This window comes from Microcaecilia unicolor, chromosome 1 (genome assembly GCF_901765095.1).
Source record: "Microcaecilia unicolor chromosome 1, aMicUni1.1, whole genome shotgun sequence".
Classification (NCBI taxonomy): domain Eukaryota; kingdom Metazoa; phylum Chordata; class Amphibia; order Gymnophiona; family Siphonopidae; genus Microcaecilia; species Microcaecilia unicolor.
This window is the reverse complement of record NC_044031.1, coordinates 589,823,837-589,840,383: the sequence shown is the minus strand read 5'-3', so window position 1 is coordinate 589,840,383 and position 16,547 is coordinate 589,823,837. Positions and strand designations below refer to the sequence as shown.

Here is a 16,547-nt window from a genome sequence, read left to right as displayed (position 1 = left end):
AATGAACAAGCTAACACATCACAGAAGACACACACTAACCTCAACCAGAGAACAACCCAGCTGCAGGGGAAAGCCAATTAACCGCACGCTGAGACAAACACATACAAGGGAACACAGAATAAATGCTGACAAGTCAGCACTTAAGAACACAAAAAGGGAAGGAACAGATCCCTCCCGCACCCAGAGCAAGCTCTCAGGGAAAAAGATAGATAAGGAGCTACAGCAGGAAAATCCTAAACGCTAAAGCAGCGCTTACCTGGAACTGCAGGTAAAAATAGCTCCTGGCTACTGATGTCAGTAACTGCAGACTTCAGCTACCACTCAGCTGACCAATAGCAAGCAAGTCCCACCCAGCTACCCTAGCAGAGAGATTCCTAGCCCCTCCCTAGCTCTAGCAGAGTGGGTACCAGCCTCTCCTCAGCCTGCTTAGCAAAAACATAGCAGAAACATAACACTTGCCATGATGCCGTTATATATGATCATATATTCTGTTAGTATCTATTGCATTGGACAACTTATAGATTGTAGGTAGACAAGTTATTGATCTGTAATTTTGGGGGAAGGTTACTTTCATCTCCTTTTGGAAATAGAAGCGGTGTTCCTGTTACTAAACAATGTGGTATCAAATCTGTCTGCCTGATGAATTGATTTTTTTGCAGTTTATTTATTTATTTGTTTCATTTGTATCCCACATTTTCCCACCTATTTGCAAGCTCAGTGTGGCTTGCATGGTACCACAATGGCATTCGCTAGTTGTGGTATGAAAAAATACAAGTGTTATTGTGGTAAGAGAAGGTTCGTGTTCAGTAGATACATTGGGGAAGTTAGGGAGGGGGGAGGGTTAAGGTATGTCCATTACAGTCTTTGGTTTTGCAGTGTCGCAGGAACTTAGGTTTTTATGTTGGGTCAGTGGGGTATGCCTTTTTGAACAGGTTTGTTTTTTGTTCTTTCCGGAAACTTAGGTGGTCGTTCGTTTTTATTATCTTTGGCAGAGCGTTCCATAGTTTTACGCTTAAGTAAGAAAAGCTGGATGCATAAGTTGATTTGTATTTGAGTCCTTTAGTACTTGGGTAGTGGAGATTTAGGTAAGTTCGTGCTGATCTTGTTGTGTTTCTAGTTGGTAGGTCTATGAGGTCTGTCATGTATCCTGGGGCTTTGCTATATATAATTTTATGAACCATGGTGCAGACCTTGAAAGCAATGTGTTCTTTGATTGGGAGCCAGTTCAGTTTTTCTCGGAGGGGTTTGGCGCTATCATAACGTGTTTTTCCAAATATAAGCCTGGCTGCTGTGTTCTTTGTGGTCTGAAGTTTTTTTATAATTTGTTCTTTGCATCCTGCATAAATTCCATTGCAGTAATCTGCGTGGCTTAGTACCATTGATTGTATCAGGTTGTGAAATATAGCCCTTGGGAAGAATGGTTTCACGCATTTGAGTTTCCACATTGAGTGAAACATTTTCTTTATGGTAGATTTCGCTTGGTTCTCTAGAGTGAAGTTTCGGTCGATTGTTACTCCGAGAATGTTTAGGTTGTCTGAGATGGGGAGGGTGTGGCCTGGGATGCTTAGGTTTTTGGGTTTGTATGTGTTGTGTTGGGAGGAGATGATGAGACAGTGTGTTTTTTCTGTGTTGAGTTTTAATTGGAATGCATTTGCCCATGAGTCCATGATGTTCAAGCTGAGCTTGATTTCGTTGTTGATGTCTGACAGATCTTGTTTGTATGGGATATATATTGTGACGTTGTCTGCATAAATGAATGGGTTGAGGTCTTGAGTGGATAGGGCCTTGGCTAGTGGGATCATCATGAGGTTAAAAAGGATCGGTGATAATGGTGATCCTTGTGGTACTCCACAGTTTGGTTTCCATGGTGATGATGTTAGTGTTAGATTTCACTTGATATGTTCTGGTGGTTAGGAAGCCCTTGATCCATTTGAGTGTGTTTCCGCCAATTCCGAAGTAGTCTAGGAGTCTTAGTAATATCTTGTGGTTGACCATGTCGAACGCACTGGACATGTCGAATTGGAGGAGAAGTATACTTTTGCCATATCTTGGTGAAGTAACTGTTTAAGCCAAAATTTAGTCACTCTATCTGGATCAGGCTTTTCCAATTTGGGACTCTTTAACCTATTTTCTAAGTCTTTTGTTTATTTCAGGCCACTCCATAGCTATCATGCTTACCTGTTCTGCTGGTGGTGGTGGGGGGAGGGGGTTGTATAATTTCTTTGTTTTAGAGTTACCTTTCAGTAATTTATCAGCTACCCTTCCCTCCCCCCCCCAAAAAAAAAGAAAAATTGAGGCAGTTGGTTTACCAAACCATTAATATTTGTTTGAAGGAATGTGGTATGTAGGGAATACATTCTATAGTCTAATCTAAAAAGTTGTCAGCTGATTCACACTGTCACATGACATTCATGACTGACTCCCATTCTACTGCTGTATTTAATGGAAGTATAGTCAAGCATAAATAATTGACATGGCATGCTATCACGTAATACAGTTTTCTAAATATACAACACTTTTTTTAATAATGTATTTCCATATTTATACATATGGGCAATAGTGAACTGCCATTCCATGGATATTACATTGATTACTTATTCATTTTGACTGTCAAAAGTAAAGTTTTCATGACATATTTGTACATCTTCTAATCATATTGAGCTTTGTCAGCTTTTCATCCATTCTCTCAAGTTGTTGTGTTTTGCATTCATCTGACTAGCTCACATGTTCTTAGAATATAAACTTGTCATGTTCTTAAATTTATGTCCAATTAGACATGCTTTAACCACCCACATTTCTGATCATATCCACATACTTTTTCTCTCCCACATATTTGTGATAAAATGTGAAGCACTGATAGTTCATATCAGACAGGTTCTGAAATTGTTTGGCATACTTTATTTTTGGTATAATATTTTTCTGAATTGCAAAATATTCTGTTTCACATAATAATGGCATAATGTGATAGAAACCCATTTGTGATGTCCTATGATCTAATAATAGTGCAAAAGAGATGCTGAGCTGTGGTTGCCAGGGTAACTATAATTAAGTTTACAGTTTTTATAACCATAACACTTTCCTAACAAAATTCTCTATAGTGTGTTGGCTGAATTGTATTAGATTGTATGTTAGATTTTTTTTAATGCAACAGAAACAGTGCAGGATATTAATATCATAACAGATTTATATACACTACCTCTAGCATATGTAAATCCATATTATATATATGTACAGTGCAATCCGCTTAAGTGCAAGGGTCTGGGACCAAAGAAATAAATGCAGTTAACCGCAGAGTGCACTTAACCGTTTTGACCCAAAGAAGCTTGACATTTGATAAACATATGTACAGTACTGTTTATTATACATATACTATACAGTCTTGGTTAACTGATGTTATACAGTCTCCGTTAACTGACGTTAGGCTTACTTGAAGTAATCAGTCATAGTCCTCTGTACACTACTGTGTTTGTGAGTTCCATAGACTATGTCTGCCAGATGGTAAAAACTGTCATAGTGTCAGGATGCTGATAGTGAGCCCTTATGCTCCGACTGAGCACGGTGGAATGCTGAGACGCCGCACTCTGTCAGGCAGCTGAACAACCCCGGGCTTCACCTGGGAGCGACCACCGTTCCCCAGGAGTTGAGCTCTCAGGTGCAGGTGGCCACCAGGACTTCTGGATATGATTGGGGTCACACGACCCCTGGCTGTGGCCGGCGGAAGCGGAAAGAGCAGTGAGGGATGAAACACTCCACAGGACCAGGCTGACAGTGAACAAGGAATGGACCAGGTCAATCCGAGGGTCTGGGCAGGCAACAAACAGAGAACAGTCAGGGTCAATCCAAGGGTCGTGGCAGGCAGCAAACAGAGAATAGTCAGGGTCAAACCGAGGGTCTTGGCAGGCAGCAAACAGAGAATAGTCAGGTTCAATACGAGGTGCTAGGCAACATTAGCATTCTATGGGAATATTGTACATGCGAATATGTAATTATGTAAAAATCTTTTCAGTTTTCATTATAAGCTTACTGCTCGTAACTATACACATTATAGCATATCCTTCCAATATACTATTTCATTCATATGCTCTGTATGTTTAGTCCCTATTCTATTCATTATTTATATGTATTCTATTGTACGCATTGTTCTTGCAAATATTAGCACTTTATGAGAACATTGTATATGTGAACACATTTTTTTACGTTTAGCAAATGATGTTATTCCCACATTTTATCTTTTCATTTTATTTGTTTTTTACCATATGTTATTGCTTACTGTGGTTTTTTATCATATATATGTTTTATATTTTTGTACTTAATTTTTCTTTATTTGCATATGTATGTTTTATAGACTCCTGATGCAGGCCTGATGGCCGAAACACAACAGTTGTGTTGAGTCTTTTCATCAACAAACAAGCTTTTTAAGAATCTTGTCTCCAGGATTTGTTTTTCCGTGGTCAAACATCCCACTCTCACTTATACTTGTGTTTTCCCATGGGGCGTTCGAGTTCTCCGCTTGGCTGTGGATTCTTCTGAACAGGAAGTCGCTTAACATTCTTGAAGCAACGGGGCTGTTTGCTTTTTCCAATGTCGAGTGGTTCCAACTTCTCACTCCCATCCATATTGCAGCAAAGGAGGATTGTCAGTTGGTCTTTCGATGTTTTACTTCCTGTAGTTTCAGCTTGTTTGAATGCAAGTATTCCATCAGGAATCGCTCGCCAGTAGAGACCGTTTTTGTCAGCATTGAAAATGTCACGAGGTGCAAACTCGTTCAAGATGGTAGGAAGAACTGAAACAACCCAACTTTCAGCACCAAAGTCATCAGCGTCTTGTTTCTCACCATGCTGTTTCTTGAATTTTATGTTGTTCCTCTCCTTCCATCTTTCCAACCATCCAACAGTGGCTTTGAATTCAGTTAGTCCAAGACTTTCAGCTAGCTGATTACCTTTCTCCATAAGCAGTGGACCACTGACAGGAAACTGTCTGCTCCTGACTTGAGAAAACCACCGAAGAAGAGCATCCTCAACTTTTCCCGCCCGTTTACATTTCTGGTGTGGATTTGTATTGTTTTGCCAGTCTTCCAGAAGTTGGTCTTTCTGCTTCAAGATACATGAAATTTGACTGGGATTGACACCATATTCTTTAGCAATAGATGCTTGACTTTGTTTTCTAATTTTTTAAGAACTTCTATTCGTTCAGCCAGTGTTAAAGTCTTACAGTTGTACGATGACGACGACAACTCCAGTGTACACTCTAACAACTTTCTTTTGCTTATTCTGCCTGTGGCAGTTAATCAATAAGATTTCAAATTTATCGCCCCTTTGTCACGTGCCAATCGGCTTCTGCGGAGCCTTTTCTGCAGAGGAGTGGTCTTAAACCAAAGTTTGTCCCCATTGAAATTGATGGCGCCAAAAGCGGGACCGAAGTACGGCATGCAGTTAAACAGAGCATGCGCTTATCCGACGTGCACTGTAGTATGAGACAGAGAAGAAATTTGTTTGTGAACCCCAAGCCCTGGGGAGCGAGATGTGTGTGAACAATACCCTCCTCGGGAGCATGTCCTGGTAGGTTACAGTAGCAATGTTCCATGCTACCAATCTCAGGGCAAACAGTGGCTTCTCCCTGTCTATCTCAATAGCAGACTATAGACTTTTCATCCAGGAATGTGCCTAAACCTATTTTAAACCCAGATACACTAACTGCTGTTACTACATCCTCTTGAAATGAGTTCCAGAGCTTAACTATTTGTTGAGTGAAAAACTTTCCTCTTATTTGTTTTAAAAGTATGTGGTTTAACCTTAAATCTTGATGGACATCTAACACCTGATCCTGACTGAACATTATTATACAGCAATGGTAAGTGATCATCCTAATGCCAAAATGTTTCTTATTTTAGGAACGACTGGTGCTTTCTGTGTTGCCTCGATTTGTTGTACTAGAAATGATTAATGACATGACAAATGTAGAGGATGAACATTTACAACATCAATTTCACAAGATCTATATTCATCGCTATGAGAATGTCAGGTAAGAAAATCATTTTTCTGGTTTGTAAAGAGCCTTATTTAAAAAAATATCTATTTTGTGGTAAATTATTTGGTAGTTTCATTGATTTATCATCTTAATGATGATGAGTTGATGATTTAGAGCATGATGTACTAAATCTTATTTTTTTAAAGCCATAGACAGACGATGTGGAAAAGGTTTTATAAATCAAATTTAGTTATCTTTAGAAGAACTTTTAACTGAATCTAACTGGCTAGGTTTTCCACTGAAATATTTGCCTGGCTAGATTTAGGGAAGCATTTATTATGGTGGTAAAAGTCACTTTCGCAATATATCAATAACACAGCTTGCGATCAACCTTGCAAGCTGTGCAATTCATAGTGCCCAGGAGCATTGGTGATAAGCCATGGCCCGATTCTACTGGGCACTAATTCATCAGCTTCCCCTCACTCCTTCTCCCCCACAATGGCCCCCTGTGCACATCCCCCCCCCCCCGGTGCCCTCAATACACGCCCCCTCCTGATTCTCTCTCTGCCCCAAAGAGTCACTCCCAATGTCCCCCTGAAAATCCTCAGTCACCAATACCAATACCAGCATGATGCTTATATCCTGCATATACCATAACAAATTCAATGTGGTTCACAGTTAACATGAAAGCTGGTCATACCTAGAGAATTACAGATGTAAAAGTATAAAACACCCCTACTAAAATTACTTATAATACAAATTTTTGAAATAACCATTTTCTAAACTGTAAATAATGAGTAAGATTTCTAAGATTATATGGATTACATGCCATATTCTGTAAGGTTTGGAGTCTTTTCAAATTTGATTTGGAAATACCAGCATAAATAATATTAAAGTAGTCATATTTAGAGTGTACAAAAGCAAACACGAGAGTACAAAGAAAGTCAGCGTTAAAGATCTAAATGACCTTAGTTTTCACAGAAAGAAAAAAAACATGTTTTAATCACATGTGAAATTTGGGCAGAGAATGACAACGCAAAGTCAATAATAATAATACCAAGATATCTAAAAGATAAAACTGTAACAACTCAGTAGTGCAGTAACCACAGTCTCAGTACTAAATCCAGTTCAAAATCCCAATTTATGGGGATGTAAGGCATTTATAGATTCTGAAAAAGTTTGAAGTTGCTGAAAAACAACTGTTTCATTGATTTTAGATAGAAACGGCTTGTTAGATATTGGGCGGTAGTTCATAAGTTGTAGAGGTTCTAATTTAGGTTTCTTCAAAAGTGACCTAATAAGCTCAGTCTTAAGCAAAGATGGAACCTCACCAGCAGACAATTAGAAAGCTTAGCATGAATATGCGGTGTCAGCCCCAAAGAAGGTAGTTTCAACCAAATAGATGGAATTGGATCCAGGGGACAGAAAGTACTATGTAAATGTGAGACTAATTTGGACGAGTCTACAGATGGATTATTAAAATTCGCCCGTGAGGCAGACAAACCTGAGAATTTGAAAATGGTTATGCAATATCCCCCAGAGATGGAAATGTGCTCTGAAGCTTCTCAATCTTAATAAAAAAAAAAACCACCATACCTAGCCAAAGTATCTGAAAACAGCTGATCAGAAAGCAATAATGAAGATGCATATTTGAAAGTCATATTAAAACATCCAAATTTTACTCACAAAACACAAGGATTCTAGATTTATGTGACCAACTTTTTTGCTTACCACATTATAGAATATGATTAGACAGTACTGCTTGTAAATTCTATTTCATGCCAATTAGTGCTGATAATTGCTTAACATCCGATTTATCAGTGCCGATTAGCTTGTTAACTAATTAAGTCATACGCATTATCATGGAATATGCTTCAACTTCTGTGCAGAAATCTCGGTGCAATATATAGAATCCAGGGGTAAGCGCCTAACATGTGGTGCACTGTATAGAATTGAGGGGTTAATGTTCACTCCAACTGCATGCAGCAGTAGTTCACAGCTGATCTGAACCTCCCAGAGTACTTGACATAGATTCTAGCTCTGATTAGCCTGATTTTCACTGGCAAAGCGCTTCCTGCTCCTGGAATTGTGAAGGATACTTCTACAACCTATCCATCCCCTGTACCCTTTAATAACAGAAAGTGAATCTGACTACTATTGCAGTTACAATAAATAAAAGCATCGCTTTAAATATTTTCTGATAGCTATACCCGTATCAGTTATCATGTTCAGATAATAATAGCCCTTGCTGTATTATTTTGTGAAACTTAATTGTCAGCTCATGATAATAGCCACTATCACTTAAAAAAAAGAGAAAAGAATAAAGAATATAATTTAGGGTTTTATTTAGTCATGTGTCTGTTTCTTATCAAAAACATATAAAAACTGTAATCGGTGTTCAGCAGCACTTGATCTGATTTAATGTTATCTATGACTCCCTAAACCATAGTGATTTGGCAGTAATTACAAAGAACGTGTGTAAAGGTGTACACATATGTAGTCTGTATAACACATACAGACTGAACAACACAACAGTAAATCGGTGGTGCAAATAAGGGTTCAAGTTTATTCACATAAAAACATAAATAAAAGCCCAACGTGGCCATGTTTCGCAATTACCAAGGGCCCGATCTCTAGCTCTGGTTGTACTCCAGTTTCAGGAGTGACCTTTGACCCCCTGGGCTAGCAGCCCTTGGAGAACCAGTAGCTGGTGGTAAGGTCTCAGACCCAAAATGGACACGTGGCAACTTTCATTTTGCCGCACGTCCATTTCCGGCAAAATTTTAAAAAGGCATTTTTTTTTTTTTTTGCAGGTGCACTGAAAAATGATTTTGTGCATGCCCAAAACATGTGTCTACACTACCACAGGCCATTTTTCAGTGCACCTTAGTATAAGGACCCCTCAGTTTTACAGCAGAGCCTTTTTCAATATCTCTGTGATGATATCTCAGTTCAGCCGTGCAGCAACTAACAAATGTCATTCCCAAGGTCAAGTACTTTTTGGAACAGTGTAGCATCACACATAACAAGGGTAATTCTATAAGGAACCACCTAGATTTAGTTAGCAACAACATGTGTAAATTCTGGTATGCTAATCATAGAGGTGTGTATATTAGTGCAGCAGTAGCCTAGTGGCTAGTGCAATGGCAAGAGAACCTGGGAAACTGGGTTCAATTCCCACCTCAGCTCCTTGTGCCACTGTGCAAGTCACTTAACCCTCCATTGCTCAAATACAAAATAAGTACCTGTATATAACATGTAAACTACTTTAACCCAGGGGTGTAGCCAGACTTCAGCGGGAGGGGGGTCCAGAGCCCGAGGTGAGGGGGCACATTTTAGCCCCCCCCCCCCCAGTGACGCCGACCCCCCCGCCATTGTCGACTTTGCCCCCCCCCCTGCCACCAACCCTCTCGACCCCCCTCCCGCCGCCAACCCACTGTCGCCTACCTTTGCTGATGGGGGACCTCAGCTGGTGGGGATTGGGGTCCCCCGCCATCAAAGGCAGGCGACGGTGGGTTGGTGGTGGGTCATCAGCAGGGGGGTCCAGGGCCAAATATACGGGGGCTCAGCCCCCCCAGGCCCCACGTAGCTATGCCAATACTTTAACCACAGAAAGGTAGTATATCAAGTCCCATTCCTTTTTCTTATATTGGTGCATAAATGACTGTCTTCCAGCCACATAACCCTAGGATTCTATATATGGCTCTCAAAATTGTGTGAGCAAATGTGGGCGTGCGTACAATTTAATTGAATAATGAGCCAATTAGTGTCAATAATTGGGTGCTAATAATCAACTATTGGCATTAATTGGCAGCATTTTGGATTTCTGGGTGTACCTTGCTAAGGGCCTCTTTTATTATGGCGTGCTATCGTTTTTAACATGCGCTAATATTTAGGGCATGCTAAACGTTAGAGACATCCATTATGGACATCTCTAATGTTTAGCATGCCCTAAATATTAGCACGCACTAAAAACGTTAGCAAACCTTAGTAAAAGAGGCCCTAATTGTTATTTTATAAAGATGCACTTGTAAATTTTTTAGAGCAGAACTGAAAAGGTGACATGGCTATTGGAGGAGCATGGGCAGGTGAACAGCATTCACTAAAGATGCAAGCATTATCATAGAATTCGGGGGATCCACACCCATATTTCAGTTGGTGTAAATCCTCACAACCAAAGTTGGGAACTGATCCTGCGCTATGTACCATTCTATAAAATGGCCCCCAACTCAAAGCACCATTTATAGAATAGCACTCAACACTCATTTCCTTTGATGCCCAAATTTGGTGCCATTTACAGAATCTAGCTCTGACTGAATAGCATTGAATATTGGCACTGTTGAAAAGAAAATCATACCACTGGCATACCTCGATTGCCACCTCTTCTTAACTGGTTAACTTTTGTTCAGGCACCAAGTACTTCTCCCAAACGTTAACCAGTCGCCGGTCCCAAAATTTAAAGAGTTGCAATTTGCCTGGTTAACTGTGAAATCTAACTGATAAATCACTTTGAATATCAACCCCAACATTTATCATCCATCTTTAATTGCATCTTCTTTTCAAATGGTGCAGAATGACTGGAAGTGTTGGTGTCGATGGGTTCCAAAGCAAATATTAGAAGAACAGTTCTATACGCCTTCTAAATGACTAGATTCTCTATCTTCTAATGTTGATATTTTGTTTCTACTTAATTATTTAGGATGCCGATAACTATATTTACTGAGCTGATTGACCTGATGAAATGGAACGAAATATTAATATGCTATTTCCATATTTTATTTAGCATTCTTTTTGCAGACGTTAAAGGGTTCACCAACCTTTCCACCACCCTATCTGCACAGGAACTGGTCCGAATGCTGAATGAACTCTTTGCCAGATTTGATCGGCTAGCACATGTGAGTTGAATTCAATACTTATGTTGTCTTTTGAAGGAACATGGGGATGATGTTTTCTTAGCAAAAACAGCAAAGCTTCAGAAATGATCCATAGACTTAAAGGGGCCCAATATTCAGACCACGGCAGGTAGCCGGTTTGCTGTTGGCCAGTTCAAATTTAATCAACCAAGCTGATATTCAGCACTGGTCGATTAAGTTAAACCGGCCAAAGGTATACCTGCTATTTTGACGGCCTTATTTGGCTGCCAACCTTAGCTGTCAATGCGCTGAATATCGGTGGATAGCTAGTTATATATGGTGTGATATAACCAGTTATCCGCTAAGCGCTAACCGGGAATATTCAGTAGAAGATAGCTAGCTATCTCCCACTGGATATTACCAGATAGTCGGTAAAGTGCCGTTTAACTGTCCAGGAGCCATTTCTGGCTGGTTAAATGGTTTTAAATATCGGATGGAAAGTGTTGCTTCATCAATTGGCTATAACAGGAATTGTAGAAGTTCTGTTGGTCTGGTTTTCTGCTTAGATTTTTGATGCTGTCCAGTGCTTTTCCAATATGCAGTGTGCATCATAAACAAAATTAAGATATACTGTGTTAAGATTGGAATTAACAACCTGTGTCATTGAATTAATGATATGCAGCACATGTACATCTTAAAATGATCATACTAATTGAAATGTGACCGTTTAACAGGAGTGCTCTGCATCCTGCGGCTCCCCTGCAACAGGAATGCAGGAGTTCAGGCCTGGAGTGTCGACAGTCATGAGGTAGTTTCCATGCAGATCTATTTCATTCATATTCATTAAGGATATCCTGAAAACCTGACCTGTTTGTGACACTCGAAGACTGAACTCCTGCATCCCTGCTCTACACTATCCAGCCTATAATAGAAGAGCCAATGAGCAAAGGAGAACTAGCATTAAAAAATGTGGAACTTAGTCCTAATCTTCCCCAACCCCTATCTTCTTCCCCCAACTCCAAAAGCCAAATGATTGAGGAACCCTTTTACTAAAGGTTGCCACGCAGCAACCCGGAACTACCGCCGTAATTCTGTCTCCAGCACATGCCATTTCGAGTGCTGCTGGATTTTTTTTTAATTCACCGCAGCGGGTTACCTAGTGGTAATCAGGCAGTGCACACTGGGGTACCTCAGGAGCCCTTACCACCACCTTAATGGGTGGCGGTAAATGCTTCCCCTCCCCCCCTGCATGACTATAAGGTAAGTGCAAGCTTTACATGTGGCCATGTGTTTTTTTCAGGCTTTGTACTTGCTGCAGTAAAAAGGGCCCTGGCGCACGGCTGCTGCCACTACTGCAGGGCCCTGTTTACTGCAGCTTGGTGAAAGGGTCCCTCAGGTTGTAAGCCAGTGTTTACTCACTCCTCTCCAAACACACAAAAGAGTTCTCAGCCACACTAAATCCATTTATTCCCTCCATCATGACCTGAAAATTTCTTGTGGATTGAATTAAAACCCTAAATGTCAGCTTCTGTGGATTAAATTGAACAAAAAATATATCTTGACTCCCTTGACTTGCCATCAAAATTTGATGTTGATAGTGCACCGACTAGGAAAGTTATTAATGGAAGGCATATGCAACACACACACATACACACACACACACACTTCCCTGTAGATATCTTACACCCTGATTTCTAAAAAAAATACAGTTCAAGATGTAACATAGTAAATGATGGCAGATAAATACCTGTACGGTCCATCCAGTCTGCCCAACAAGATAAACTCATTTTACATGGTATGTGATACTTTATATGTATACCTGAGTTTGCTTTTCCTTGCCTTTCTCAGGGCACAGACCATAGAAGTCTGTCCAGTACTGTTCTTGTACTAAGTTCTGAAGCTAACATCAAAGCCCCTTAAAATTTACACTACAGCCCATCCCTATCTATTTAGTCACGATCAGGACATAGACCTTTCCATTTATTTCATTAAAAGCTGGGTCTTTTGCGGACTTGACTGGAGGAGGAATAGAGTGGATCCAGCTTTTACCTATCATCCATTTGCAGATTTTCTCCTCATTTCCCTTTCCCTCACCTTGTCAGTATGCATCTCCTTCCTCTCTCCATCACGTCCAGCAATTTTCCTCTCCCACTCCATCCATGTCCAGCATTTTTCCTCTCTCCTCCCCTCCATCCATCCATGTTCATCTCACTTCTTATCTCTTCCCTCCCCTCCATCCATGTGCAGCATTTCAACTCTCTATCCTCCCCTCCATCCATGTCCAAAATTTCTCCTCTCTCCTCAAAATCCATATGCATCTCCTCCTCTGTCTTTCCTCCCCTCCATCCATGTCCAGCATTTCTCCTCTTTCCCTCCACTCCATTCATGTGCATCTACGTCCTCTGTCTTCCCTCCCCTCCATCCATGTCCAGTATTTCTCCTCTCTCCCTTCCCCTCCAACCGTGTTCATCTATTTCCTTCTCTCCAACATTTCTCCTCTCTTCCCTGCCCTCCACTCCATCCATGTCCAGCATTTCTCCTCTCTCCCCTCCATCCATGTGCATCTCCTTCCTGTCTTGCCTCCACTCCAACCATGTCCAGCATTTCTCCTGCCCTTCCTTCCATCCATCCATGTCCAGAAACTCTGCTCTATCCCCTGCCCTCTCTTCCCATCCATGTCCAGATTTTCCTCTGCCCTCCCATCTGTGCCCAGCGATTCTCCTCTCTCTCCTGCCCTCCATGTCCAGCGATTCTCCTCTGCCTTCCCCTCCCATCTGTGCCCAGCGATTTCTCCTCTCTTCTCTCCCCTGCCCTCCCCTCCCATCTATGTCCAGCGATTTCTCCTCTCTCTCCTGCCCTCCCTTCCCCTCCAGGTCCAGCGATTCTCCTTTGCCCCCTATCCTCCCCTCCGTGTCCAGTAACTTGCCCCAGGCCTCCACCTGCCCCCCTTTTTAAGCCCCCATTGAGTTCCAGCTCCCCAGCCTCACCTTAGCTTCCTGACAACCCCTCCCCCCCGCGCGCGACACATTTAAATCTTTTATTTATTTTTTTAACGTGAAGTTGCAGCACCGGCGTTAGTGAGAGGACCACGCTCACCTCCTCCTGCCTTCCCTCTCAGTGTCCTGCCTTCCTGTGACATAGTTTCCTGTTTCCGCAAGGATGGGACACTGAGAGGGAATGAAGGGAAGGCAGGAGGAGGCAAGCCTAGTCCTCTCACTAATGCCGGCGCTGCGACTTCATGTAAAAAAAAAATAAAAGAGTTAAACACGTTGCGGGGGGGGGGGGGGGGCTGTCGGGAAGCTAAGGGCTGGCAGGTGGGGTTGGGGCACTGGAACTTGATGGGGGCTTAAAAGGGGTGTCGCGGGTGGCAGGAACGGAAAGCAGGGCTGGGGAGCTAAGGGCGGGTAGTTGAGCCTAGGAAAAAAAGGTGCCGGTACGCCATACTGGCGCATACTGGCACAAAAAAAGCACTGGTTACGCCCCTCTCTATGCAGCCTAGCATCCTTCTGGCCATGGCCATCGCCTTGTCACATTGTTTCTTCACCTTCAGATCCTCTGACACCAACACCCCAAGGTCTCTCTCCTGAGTCGAGCTTACTAATCTCTCAGTGTATAAGCAAGACAGCCATCGTTATAAAATTGAAATAGTTTGACACCACTAAGATACTGTTTCAATCAAAATATCTCTCCAAAATATCTTCTTAGCTATAGGCTAAGAAGATTGCTGAGGAAGGCTACTGTGAGACCTAAGATTACTTTAGAAGAACTATTGATTGATCCATAATTTCAAGATTACTCCACAAATATGTCCTCTATGGGAGGGAACATTTCTCCATAGTGGTATATAGATAAATTAAAATTAAAATTACAGAGCTAATACTATATTGCTATGCTGCATTGGTAGACAGGACATATTCAAAATCTATACAGTAATAATTTCTCAACTACACAAGCTAAGGTAAACATATCTATAACTAAGACTTCTCATTCAAACAGCACATACCACCAGAAGACAAACGTGTCCAAGTTTTCTGAGCCTGCCATTACTATTATAAACATTTTTACAGTGCTACAAAAGTGCTTGCAGTGCAATATGTACAGTCTCTGTTCTTGAAGCTTACAATCAGTCTACTAAGGGAATATTTATCAAGTTGTGTAACAGTTATAATGCGTGTTATTTACCCCTTAACACTGTAAGTTATATTTCTATAACACAGAGTATTCAGTGTTACAGTGGGTTACATAATAATAAGATGCAAAGCATGTAAATGCATATAAGATGCTTCATTACTATGTAAATTATCACCACGTTATAGCTTTTAAAAAAATAACCCCAGCAAAAAGCTGGGGTTATTTTAATGTCCTAGAAGCTCTAGGCTGCAAAGCAGAGCCCTGATGCACCTGGGCCTCATCTTAAAGGGGCTGATACTCAGCCAGAGAAACTGCCCCACCCCCAGATGACAGTAAGGTACCCCAAGGCTGAACCTCCCCCAATCAAACACCCATACCCAGGAAGAAGTCCCTCCAGAGCAAACCTCCCCTTACCCAGAAAGAACCCTTCAATCTCAAAGTACTGCCCAACTTCCCGTAGCTCACTCTTCCCCTCCAGGCCTACCTTCAAACATCCTTAGTCTCTAGTGGAGTTGGAAAGGAGTGATCCCCACTCACTTCTGTGTTTGCTGGAATTGGGTTCAAAATGGCACCATTGACCTCTAGCAGTAGTCTCATGATACTAAAGCAAGGGGTCAAAACTTGAAAATGACATTTTCCAAAAGCCATTTATGAGGATAGTGGCCATTTCCCCACATAAATCAAGGGTCTGAAAATGGCCCTCTCTCTCTCTTGGATCAAAGTTTATACTATGTTCTACAATGTGCAGACTTTTGTATGTGTTAAGCAGAGGCATTCCTAGAGGCAGATTAGGGCAGGAAATACTATAATACAGATAGTGGTCCTTTTAGAAAGGTGCACTAATGGATTTAGTATTTGCTAAATGCTAAGAAGCCCATTTTCTACCTATGGGCTACTTAGCATTTAGCACATGCTGAATCTATTAGTGTACCTTAATAAAAAGACTCCCAAGCTAGTATTTTGAAACGTGCATGTGTTTTTGAGAAGGGGTGGAGTACACGATTGTGCATCTCTGTGGGTACTTTCCATCTAAATGCATCTTTTCCTTTTGAGAACTGGTGCAAAATCAAAGGGTTAAGTTATTTTTAGATCTTGCAAGTCTGAAAATTGCAATCATTAATATAAAAGTGATTTTTACACAATAAATTAAACTGTTATTTTTCAAGATTGTACTTTTTTCTCTAACTTTTTAATGGAATGGTCTGCATAAGTATTTCTTAGTGTAATTAGATAAAGAAGTGTGGTGACCAATGAGCATTTATGAGCTTCTTGCTTTGCTAGAAATTGGTAGTGTAGTGCTCGGGACACCACATAAAACACAATGGTGTAGTGCCTCTACTTGCCCAAAGACCAAAGAAACATGTTACCCAGGGCAATGCCTTTTTCTCCTTCCCTATTCCCAGCCCTGGCTTTTTGTCCTTACTTTGAGCTGATCTTATTATTATTACAGTGTTCAAAACACTTGCCTGTTGGACATAAAATAAAGAGATTGCATATCAGGAGAGAGATAATGTGGCACATAATGAAATGAGTAAAACACAATCCAGTGTTTGAACTGGTGGTACTAACATTTTTTGTCAAGATTCATGAAAATGT

General features: G+C 41.1%; 1 protein-coding gene across 1 annotated transcript in view; it reads left to right on the top strand.

Moving 5' to 3' along the window:
* The window catches only part of ADCY8 (adenylate cyclase 8), a 578,382-nt gene that overhangs the window by 211,467 nt on the left and 350,368 nt on the right, over positions 1–16,547 (top strand). The window contains exons 3-4 of the mRNA XM_030219235.1: positions 5,891–6,021; positions 10,751–10,862. Of these exons, the coding sequence (XP_030075095.1) occupies positions 5,891–6,021; positions 10,751–10,862 (243 nt within the window). The remainder of the gene's footprint in view (positions 1–5,890; positions 6,022–10,750; positions 10,863–16,547) is intronic.